Source organism: Falco cherrug, chromosome 3, assembly GCF_023634085.1.
Source record: "Falco cherrug isolate bFalChe1 chromosome 3, bFalChe1.pri, whole genome shotgun sequence".
NCBI lineage: Eukaryota > Metazoa > Chordata > Aves > Falconiformes > Falconidae > Falco > Falco cherrug.
In genome coordinates this window covers 58010367-58022210 of record NC_073699.1, presented here as the reverse complement: position 1 = coordinate 58022210, position 11844 = coordinate 58010367, and the positions used below count along the sequence as shown (strand labels likewise).

At 46.2% G+C, this 11844-nt stretch overlaps 1 protein-coding gene across 1 annotated transcript in view; it reads left to right on the top strand.

Annotated features, from left to right (window-relative positions):
* The first annotated feature begins 10273 nt into the window (after nucleotides 1–10273).
* The window catches only part of COLEC12 (collectin subfamily member 12), a 102079-nt gene continuing 100508 nt past the window's right edge, over nucleotides 10274–11844 (top strand). The window contains exon 1 of the mRNA XM_055705064.1: nucleotides 10274–10542. Within this exon, the coding sequence (XP_055561039.1) occupies nucleotides 10536–10542 (7 nt within the window). The 5' untranslated portion in view covers nucleotides 10274–10535. The remainder of the gene's footprint in view (nucleotides 10543–11844) is intronic.

Below are 11844 nucleotides of genomic sequence, written 5' to 3'. Positions count from 1 at the left end.
CTTGGTTAGCAGAGAAGATCGTATCCCAATGCTGCATTCTTCATATTTCAACCCCACCATATAAGAAATCCGCTTCAAGATTTCTTGTCTGGTGATCAGATGCCCACATAGCTATAGCAGTGGATGAATTCACCTCCTGCACTATCATGTCCTACAGCAGTTGTGTTTCTGGGGCAACTACCAAAGTCAGCAAAGCAGCTCCAACACTCAGAAAATGGAGGGCTCACAGGAGCAGTCTGCTTCTAGCTGGATGAAGGAAGTTTGATAGTGGCCATGCCACCTAACAGAGGACTATGTATTTACCTGTGTATCAGTGCAGAAAGGATTTTCATATTTCATGGATTTAAAGTTGCATCGGGACTGGAATCCATTCTGAGAGACATAAACAGGGTTACAGACTCCATATTTTTCCAAATAACGTGTGAAAGCTCATGTTTGTGATTTAGTTTAGCTCCGATGGTGCCTCACAGGCACCTGGTATGCATAGCAAGTGCGTTGCAATCAGTGGAAACTGGGCTGTTGCTGACTTCAGTAGGACCAAGATTATATTATTGCTCTGCCATGTTTCTCAATGCATAACTCTCCTCACCCAAATTAATACCTCAAACACTATATCAAGATAATTTATTTTGAATAAACAGAAAAATGGGGCTTTATGGTAATTATTTCCTTTTTTTTTAGATGTTAAGGAAGCGGGTACATGGGCAAACCCAGATGAGCACCCATGATGAGCAGGTAAAAAGACTGGCATTAGGGTCCCACTGTTACTTGGGACATTTATCAAGACAGGTAAGTACTGCTCTCCAAATGCATGTACATGTTTAGAGCTTGGCCACCCATCAATTCATCACAGTTGTCACTTCTTCTGGGAGACATCGAACACTTTTTCCGAAATTGGAGGTTGCGTTTCCATGTCCCTTTCCTTCACTCCAAGGCTGTGAAAAGGTTCAAGGCATCACAAAGAGTTACCAGAAAACATCGTTAGTCAGAAGGAGCTCAGTGCCTGCATGAGGGGGAAATGAGGGGTGGCTGCAGCTACGGCCAAGGCTCTGCTAGCTGACTCTGCTGGCAGCAGCTCCGTTCCTCTCAGGCAAGGTAATGTTTGTTCCTGTAGCCAGCAAATGCAGCCAGTTCTCACCCTCATCCCAGGAGGCACTGAGCTGCTGCTGAATCAGGGTTACACAAAGATGAATGAGCCCAACGGGAAGGGGCAGGGAAACGGAGACAGCTCACACTCATAAAATGAGAAACGCAGAGTTAGAAGAATTACAGAAACGATAAAATCCATCTGCACTTTGGAAGGTCCTTCTATCAGCAGGGCCTGGGAAGTCCTTTCCCCCCAGTAATTCCTCTTCTATATCATCCAAACCTCAAATTCTCTGGAATCGAATGTGGATGGGGCTATATTTCCCTGTGGTTATTGCTAAATGACTCAAAACTTTTCCCTCCCTTTTCCTGTGAGACCAAGGGGCTACATCAACCTCCAGCAAAATTTTGCATTTGTGTTTCAGTTCTGTGGAAGAAGTAGCATCTGGGCCAACAGGACATGAAAATGGCTCACAGGTTTCACCTTTCTGTAACTGCAAACGCAAATTCCGCCAATATGTAAAAATAAAATACAATGACATAAAGTTAAGCTCTTTGGCTGGGTTGAGGGATGTTTGCAGGGGTAAACAGAAAGTGTACAGCTCCTTACCAGATTTACTCACACGTCCTGCCTTTACTACAACATATATTATTGCTTCTATGAGCTGGGCCAAGACAAACTGCCTCAAAGCATCCGTGATGTATTGCCACAAACATCTAACACCTAATGCACACTAACCTGGGCATATCTCCAGCAGGTTCTCCTTAGGACTTGTCTGGTAAGGTCAAGGGAGACAAAACCAGTCAGGAGCACCTCGTAATCTCCAAGCTGGACCCACTGCTGAATGTAGCTAATGACTCTACAAATTTCACTATCCAAGTGATTTTTGCTCTCTGAGACTTCTGCATGCATTTGGATACCTGTTTCTTAGCAAGTACTTTGACAACGTCCATGTAATAAATAGAAAAGTGGATCTTTATTACACAGTCAAGTATCTGAAGGGGGAAAAAAGAACATTACAAGCAGACCAGCTGCCTGTTACCAATTTTAAAGTATACTTTCTAAAGTCTAATGCAATGCAAAACTAGTAACACTCCTAAACTCAGAAAATTAAATGGCAACAGAAGAAACAAACCTTTCCATACTTAAATCTATAAACAGCCCCCAGAAACAGTAGTCAGGTGGTGCCTCTGGTGCCTTGTCTTATTTTCCTTCCCCTGGGGAATGGTTCTTGCTTGCGTTGCATATAGCACATGGGCTGAACCTGGTGTCTGCTGCTGCTCTGTGCTTCACACTCCACCCTACTCTTGCAGTTCTCCATTGCCCAAGAAACCCCAGAGATCTCCAGATCATAAGGGAAAAGTTTGAATGAACAGGTGTTCATATACTTGTTCTGCTAATTTTGACAGGTTTTGACCAAAAAATTGTTCTGTCAACAAGCATACCTGGTGTCTTTCTATGAAGAAAACAATATTATAAATGACAGCATGAAAACTCTGCACTTCAAAGTGTTGTTTTATACCTGTGTAGCTGAATTCTTCCCTCTCCATCCCAATTGTCCCTGCAGTAACAACAGAGCCAGTGAGTAATGCAGCACTTTGCTCTTGGTCTCTGCTTTTGCCTCTCTGGGAGGCACAGAGCTGGCGGCCTCTCTGGGCTCTGTTAGCAGCAGCAGATGTGTTGTTGCCAGAGCATGAGGGATTTTTTTTTAAATCCAAACAGTCCACTGTAGCACCTGCATTGAAATGGGCTAGGAACAGTGCTTGTTTGCTGAACTTTATACTGAAATGCCTGGAATACTCCTTACACAAGACTCTGCAAGCCAGCTGCATGCTGAGCAGTCATTTTCCAAGCAGAGGAAAGGGTGGTCTATATTCTGCCTGGGGAGGTCTGAATGGCTGGAGCCACCAGCTGAAGGCTGTAACTCATTGCTCAGGTAGGCTTGTAAGTAATTTTACATGAACCTCAGGAAGATGCAGGTGCACGTATCTCATTTGTCATAAATTTCTCAAATAGAGAAAACTGACTTTCCTACTCATGGAGAAAGCTTTGTAGGGATCTTAGAAGACCTGACATCCTGGAGTAACAAAAGAAAGGTCAAAATCAACTTGTTCCCTTGTGTCCTCTCCATAGATATCTCTAGACACATTTTGGGTTGTATCTTCTCTTTACAGGGTTGCATGATAGATGGAAGATTAAAATCACTGGTCACCATGGTCATTCTTTCTTCATTCCTCAACTGGTTTTGGCCTTTTGCTAAAGTTACCCAATATTTTCCATTATAAGGACCTTTTAGCTTTGCCAAAGTTCAGTCATCCTAGCTGTAATTTCTTCTGCTGGCTGAATGCCTCTGGCTGATTTTGTTTGGACTTCTTTTGATAATTTTTTTGGAAATTTTTCCAAGAAAGAACCTAGGGGAAAATGTATATATTGTTGTCTATGTCAAAAACTTGCAGGCTTTTCCTTTTAAAATCTCTCATTTCCCAGGCTTTGGAGCACAGTCCTGAAATGTGATGGGTAGATTTGCACCTGGAATGGCCTTTTCCCTTTCCCAGTGGAAATCTGCAGAGCGCAGAAGCAAGATGTCAACCACAGATTTGTATAGTGAAGAAAACCTTAAGTCTTTTAAGAGTTCTGCCTCGCTTGTCATAAAGGTCAGAGAAGAGGCAGGGGAGAAAAAGAAATTCTTGTTTTCAAAGCTGGCGGTTTCAGTGCTAGAGAAGGCTCTGACTCTGCCAGGCAGTGCCTATGCAATGTGAGCGACCGCACTGGCTCTGGCCGGGGTGGAGATCATCTGCTTCACAGCTGCCTATGCAAGGCTGTAGTTTAGATTTGTGACCAAAACAGTGTTGGTAACACATCAACATTTTTGCTGTTGCTGAGCAGAGCTTGCACATCATCAAGGCATTCTCTGTTTCTAACTCTGGTGCCCCAGTGAGTAGGCTGGGAATGGGCAAGAGACTGAGAGGGGGCAGCTGACCCAAACTGACCAGAGATATTCTACACCATATACATCATGCTCAGCAAAAACAGGAACGTGTTTTTTTTTTCCAAAGTAGCTGCTGCTCAGAGACTGGCTGGGCATCAGTCTGCTGGTGGGAGGTGATGAATGATCGCCTTTGCATCACTTGGGTTTTTATTTTTCTTCCACACCCCCCGCCCCCCATTCGCTTATTAAACTGCCTTCATCTGGAGCCATGAGTTTTTCTCACTTTTGCCCTCCCAGTTCTCTCCCCCATCCATCTAGGGGAAAGTCAGTGAGCAAGCGGGTGGGGGCTGAGCTGCCACTGGCTAACTTAACCCACCCCAAAACTCGCCAACATCCAGCTCATCCTAGCTTATCTCTACCCATGTTTTTCTCAACAGTCCTGACAGGAACCCTACAGTATCATTTGCAAAAGGGCTGAGTACTCACCCCTGCCATGGAAGTCAATGGGATCTAGACTTCAAAGCCTTCAAGTGTTTAAAATACTGTGCATCATTGTAGCTGTATTGCTGGGTTTATGCTATCAGCAGCACACCTGATGTCCTGCTATCTCAATCATCCACATGCGGGATTTGGCTCAGAGTATGCCAGCATTGCTCCTTGCAGGCTTCATACGCATGGAAAGCAGGGAGAGGAAGGGCAGAGGCAGCATCGTGTGTAGCCGAGTCTTGTGTGGCTGTGACTAGGACTTTTAGCCAGGCTTGCAAAGTGGGAAGTGGAAGGTGTCGTTGGGTGTACAGTGTAAACATTGACTGCAATGCTGGGTACCCTCAGAAATCATAGCACTTCAAGTGATCCGCTTCTCATGAGAGGATAACTTTTAATTACTGTGGCTCCAGCCTATAAAATGGAGGTAATAATACTCCTTATTGCTTGCAAAGGTTAATTAACATTTGTGAAATATATAAATGTTACCCTGACAACAGACATAGAAGAAATCAATAATTTTATCTTCAGAGCAGAGCATGCATGTTGCAGTGAATGGGACCTAGAGGAACAAAGAAGAGAAGATAAAATATTGAATGGGTGCTCACTAAATGAGTTCAGTCCCTTCTCTGTACCGAATACTGGAGAAAAATTGATACACTGCTATAAACTAACATCCATATCAATACTTTTTATCAGTAGGAATGAATATGTCTTGTCAGTAATTCCAAACATGCTCAGGTCAGTTAAGGACCCATGGGAAATCGTTCTCCTGGCATTTCCTAGCTTGTGAGCGCTTGATTTCACAACCTCAGTAATGTTCTTTGACAACAATTATTTGTATGTGGTATTTATGAAGTCTGACAAAATGAAAAAGACGTGGGATCTCTCCAAAGCTTTCATTAATATTTTCAGTGAATATCTGATGCCCTGTAATCCACCTGAAAGAAGACAGAAATACTGCATCAAAACCAACTGTTGACAATGTGATCTCACAAGCAGTATAGAAGGGACTATTTATCACTACCTATTTTTTGGTTCATTTGTTCCTTTTGAGGTCCATTTACTCTAAAAAGCAAGACCAATATAAACCTGGTACATACAACTCAAAATATTTATTAGAGTGACTATCTTTTATTGCCATTGTGCCCAAACAAGCAAAACTTCAAATGTTCAACTTTCTCCATAAACAGTAATTTACATAAATTACAGATTTGTTATATATAGTGAGCAAAATACTTTACAATTGCAATCATGATGTTCCCTCATTTACAAAGGTTTTTTTCTGTACTTTTTGAGCCAAATACAGAGTTGAAGAGTTGTAATTTAATATTCCCCCAGACCTACTTACACCCACTTGTTGAAGCATCAGGGAGTCCTGGTGGGTGTAACTCACAAGCTGAAGAGCCAAAATATATTGCAATAATGTTAACTTAATGTAGGGAGAAATCACCGTCTTTTTTATTTGCTTTTCTTGCTGTGCTCCTCTCCTGTGGCCAAGCACTATACAAGCCATATTCACTTCTCCTCTGTTTGACTCTGAGGTGTGCACTGCAAGGCAAGAGGTCAGGAAGACCAAATATGATGCATTTGGACTTGCCGTGTGGACCTATATTGACACAAATGGCAAATGTGGGGAGGGGATGCAGCTGAACCAAGCTGTGTCGGTGCCTGTAAGTATATTACACCAGCTTCCACTCCCTCTAGTGCCAGATGGCCTTAGAGAGATACCTTTCTGCATCTCCTTACCTCTGTGAGAAGTTACACAGCTGAAGAGCAGCAGAACACATCCAGCCATCCCTGAACCCCAGCTGAAAAGTGTGACATGCAACAACAGCAGAAGGCTGCTCCTCCGGGCTGAAAGAGCCCAATTCTGGGTTCGTGCCTGTTGGCTCCCACTGAAGATAACTCAAAGCTGCATGTCATTGGCATTTGGACAGTCTCAAAACATGGCAAGATCTTTACCTCCTTCCACCAACATAAACCAAACCCTGTGGCCACTATTGTTTTGACATACTCCAGCCGAAGACCTGGTCTGGTTAGACCTCAGGCAATAAGAAACTACTTCTGAGGAAATCAGAATTATTTCACTCTGTGTGTTGAAAGAAACACACTATGAACAAACAAAATGTTATTACTAATGTATAATAATCTACTTCTGCAAACATCCTAATAAAATCTGGCACTAATTATTTGGTCTTGGTTTTGCTGTCTTCAACATTTAAGCACTCTAACAGTGACGGAATTACTTTGCATTATGTGAAATTTTGGAGCACAAAAGTAAAATATTTAATCAATTTACATACTCAGTTGACACAACAGCTACAATTGTTTTAGGCAATTTTGACAAAATACTGTGCAATGAAATTGGTCTATAAATAAAATTTCTCAAACTTTCTGAACCAGAAATAATCTTAATTCAAATTATGAATAAAACCCATAATGATGTGTTTCATCAAATATAAAAAACATGAAACAGTGGTCCCTAAATATAATCTGTAGATAATCATAATAGCTGTACTTTTAACTGCATTTCACCATTTTGCTTCTCTTTAAGTTTAGGACAATGTGACTGTCCAGCCTATTCTAGAGTCATCTTGTGTCTTCCTTCCAAGAAATGAAGTTTCTAAAAGAAAAGGTCACAGCAATTGAAAGACAAGAGAGCTTGTGCATGGGCCTTTGCATGATCAACACTCAAAACATACTTAGAACAAGCCTGTATCTCTGAGTAATTCTGGCATACTGAAAAGATAGCCAGGTGTTTTGCTGCTTTCAGAATCTCTTCAGTTTCCCAGTTAATCAAAAAATAGGAAAGAAAAAAAATCACCCAACCTCACTTGTCAGAGAGAAGTCTAGATAACTAAATACTTTCAAATTACGATGCTAGTTACCCAGCTTAAGAAAAGGCTCATCTGCAGATTTAACAAAATTATTAGTAAATAACTTCACCATTTGTTCAGGATCATTTACAAACTCATTACCCAGATCCAAGGATAATGTCTTCACTCTGGGCACAGGTCCAAAATGGTCATTAACAATAGTATGAAACTGTTGTGGAGAAAAAGATTTATCATTAAAATATGTTATAATACTCAGCTCTTACTTTTCAAATGCACATTTTGTATTGAACCCAAATGGTACTTACTTCAGACAAATGATCTTCCACATATGGTTCCCGAGTCACATGCAGTTTTCCTCAATGATGCATGCAATTATTTTTCAGATATTTTATTTAATTATTTCCCTTTGTATTGCATGTGGGCTTGGACAATGAGAAGGCTTCCAATCAAAAAAGAATGCCATACGCACCTCCACGTGTATGGACCAAGGCTTCCAGCATCTCCAAGACTTGCCAAACAGGCAGTTTGTGGTTGGAGAAGAGAGGAGCAATGCTGAAAAAAATTTGTAGGTCAGGCTGTGGGAAAGAGCCAGGGGTGTGTAACAGTCTGTTGTGAAGTTGAATCAAAGTGAACAGGAACTGAGCACATTACCTCTGGTTTTAGATCACTTCAGCAACACAGCTCGCAGCGTGAAAGTGAGTGTGAATGGTTATAAATGAGCTTCCTTGATACACAAGTGAAGACTGAAGCAAGGAAAAAACGAACAATACACACATGGTTAGGAAGTGCTTAAAGTCACACTGTGCCACAGCAACTGCAAAGCACTCACTTGGGTACCTTATTTCAGCATTTGATGAAATAATTGTAATAGTTCTATATAAACAAGCCGTACTAAGCCTATACGTAAACACTTCTAAACAAGGATGATTTGTTTACATCCCCTAGCCCTTCTCCGAGTTTGGATCTGGCTGCAACGTGGGATCTCTGTGACAGGCAGTCCATTGTGGTAGTAAACTGTTGTTATGTTATCGTTATTATTGGAAGAAAAAACAGGCCTCGTAAATTACGTGCTGAACTAGAGTAACCAAAAAGTCCCTAAAATGAAGTATTTTTGTGAAATTGGATTTCCCTAGAACACAGTCTAAAGTTTCCTGAAAATAAAAGAATATGAAAATATGCTTGAAACTTTTTTCTGAAATCAGTGGTTTTAACCAGAGAGACGGTGTAATTATGTTTGGCAAATTTCACTGTAGCTTTAAAAGAAACTTGAAAAGTATTAAACGGTGTATAAAAAGTTCAGGCTTGTGAAGGCTCAGGACTGGGCAATGCTAGTTACATACTGTACCCTGTACTGTGTACTGTGTTGCACTCCAAGCATGTACCTATTCAGTGGTTTATCTAGCTAGGAGGACTAAGATTAGGATTAAGATTTCTTCTTAGAAACATGCTCATGGGCTTTGGATCAGTCTAGATAGTTTTTAGTTTGATTCTTCAAAACAAAAATTGTAAGTTAATTTAGGATCCAAAATCAATCACACAACTGAGCAAGCATTAATCGGTGATACAAACACCGCAAGAACTGTTGTCCTAATCCAACACAACGCTAAGGACATCCATAATTTTCTGATGACTGTATTCAGATTTAAATGTTTTACTCGCGACTTGTACCAAAAATAGATATTCCAGACAACTACCAGAGCACAAACTAAAAGCTGAGTCAAGTCTCTTTGATATCTGAGCCCTGCTTTAAAGCAGCAAATGGCTACTGCAGCTGGTATTCAAGTAGCTTCGACAACCCCAAGCTGAAGGTACTGCCTCCAAGTCAGCAAAACGCGCTCAAGTAAGTGTCAACTCAAGTCATCAGACCCACTGAAGGAATTCAGATTTCTAAATCTGTTATTTAATTTTTGCTCTACAATGGTTACTTTTCGTGGACTTAATCCTCCATTCCCTGCTCGGGCAAGATCGTACCTGAGGTTTCCAGTGCTTTTTGACCTGGTGTTAAACTAATGCTGCTGTGATACTGTGCCGTGACCTTTCCGGTATGCTCCAGTCCTTCTTGGAGCCATAGGCCTCCTGAAAAGACCATGTAGTATAATCACTTCTTGGGGCGTCCCCACACTCAACACACCACGATACCCCTAAATGCCAAGGCAAAAACCGTGTGCATCCCCCCTCTGCAATGGGCAAGGCTCGCTGGTGCCTCTGTTACTTTGTTCCGCCCCAGACGAAGCGGCGTACATCGCACTGGCTCTGCTGCCTCAGCACCAGTGGTCACAGCCGAAGCTGGATCATAAATGCTCGTCACCGTCTTCCCGTTGCTAAAAACGGGCAGGTCTGCAGAAAATCAAACGGTGCCGTTCATGAAAACGGGAGCCTGGAGACGATCCATTATTCCTGGCAACATCCAGAACTAGAGAAGTAGAAGAGGCCTGGCCTGTATATCCCCAAACCCACAAATATTTACACGCATTCTTCAGCGCGTGCACCGCGCGCGACCCCAGGGCGCCCACCCGTCCCGCTGGCGGCGCCTCGCCCAGCGCCAGGGCCAACCCCGCGGGTCCCGCAGCCGCTCCCCGCCGGGGACACGCACCCGCCGCGCCGGGAGCCCTCGGGGGGCGCGGTGGGGGGCACACCGGCCTGCCACCCGCCTGGGGAGGGCAGGGACCGGCCGTTCTCCCGCCTGGCAACGCCGCATCCCACGCAAGCCCCCCGGTCACCGGTGGGTGCCCTGCGGGTCCTGTCCCCGGGCCGCTCCCCACGGGCAGACCCCGCTGCCTGCGGCCCCGCACCCCGGGAGCCCCGCGGGACGCGGCGGGGCGGGGTGCGACGCCCCCGGGCCCAGCCGCCGGCGGGGCCCGGAGCCCGCCCCCGCCGCCCGGCCCCGGCCGCGGCCCCTTCCCCGGGGCGGAGGGAGGGAGGCGGGGCCGGGCCGCGGCTCCGCGGGGCCGGGCCGCGCCGCGCGGGGCTGGCGGCGAGAGCGCGGTGCCGCCGGCGGCCGAGGAGCGACGGCGAGCGGCGGCGGCGGCAGCGGCAGCGGCAGGGGCTGCGCACCAGGGCCCGCGGCGGGGGCGCGCCCGGCCCCCGGCATGGCCCGGTAGTAGGCAGGGAGCGCCGCCCGCCCGCCCGCCTGCCGCGCCCGGCGGCAGCCCCCGCCGCGCCCCGTCCGTCCTATGTGACCCGCCCAGGCGCCAAGATGAAAGGTAGGGACGGGAGCGGGGCGCCCGCTCAGCCGCCCGCACACGTGCACCGCGCACCGGGCACCGCGCACCGCGCACCGGGCACCGCGCAGCGGCAGGGCAGGGTGCTGGCGGGGCGTGAGCGGGCAGGTTGCGGGAGGAGCGTGCAGGCAGGGAGCAGACGGCGGGCAGGGTGCAGGCAGGAGCTGTAGGATGCGGGCAGGGCAGGGTGCGGGCAGGATGCAGGCAGGGCACCCTGTGGCCGGGCTGCGGCAAGGGCAGCGCTCGGGCAGGGCGCAGGCAGGGCGGTATGCGGGCAGGGCCGGCGGGGCAGGGCGCGGGTCGCGGTGCGGGCAGGGCCGGCGGGTGCGGGCAGGGCCGGCGGGGCAGGGCGCGGGTCTCGGCGCGGCCGCGGTGCGGGCGGGGGCAGCCCCGGCCCCGCGCGGGGCGCTGGGCTCGCGGCTGGCGCTGGTCAGCCCCGGCCCGGGAGCGGGCGGCCGTGGGTCCCCCCGGCGTGTGCGCTCTCGTCGCAGCGTCTTGTCCCGGCACCCAACTTTTAATCTTTTATCTCCCCCTTCCCCGGCGGCCCGAGGAGAAGACTTTTAGGTCTCCCTAATTTCTGTGTTTATTTTTTGCCAGCGTTTTGCGATGTTCTTGGTGTTGGATCTAAACATCTGGCAGTGATTAGGTGCCAGTAGAGGCTTAACCGGCTTGTGAAATGTATTTGGCATATTTCTCTTCAACATCCACCGACTGGAAAATATTTGGTCTTTGCTTTGCATCTGTTAAAACTGAAACTTTGTTTCTTTTCCTTTTTCTCTCCACCCCCCGCACCCCCCCCTACCCCCCACCTTTTTTTTTTTTTTTTTAAATGGGTGAAACATGCCACTTCTGCCGGTGGATTCCGTCCTACGAAGTTGTGACTGAGAGGTATTAAATAATACACTTTTAAAATCAAGTACAGAAGCAGATTGCCAAAGTGCTACACTCTAACCTAGTAAAGATGTATTGGGGGTGTGTGCAAGAAAGCCTTCTGTTTATGAAAATTGATAGCCTTACAGAAAAAGGCAGAGACTTTACACACTGGGGAATACTTACAATGAAAACATCAAAGGACGTTATGGAAAGTTTAGGAAGTAGTTGAAAGCTTGTGAGAGCTGAATCTAGTTTTTCTTCAGAGGCGAAAATAAACTTGAAGTGTGGAAGGAAAAAACCGTACGGATAAGAAAATTGCTTTTGGGCACCAGTGTTGTGCCTGTGCATGGATTGCAGAGTTTGATTCCAGATGCCAGGAGGCCAGTAAACATCATGATAGTTACACTTAGT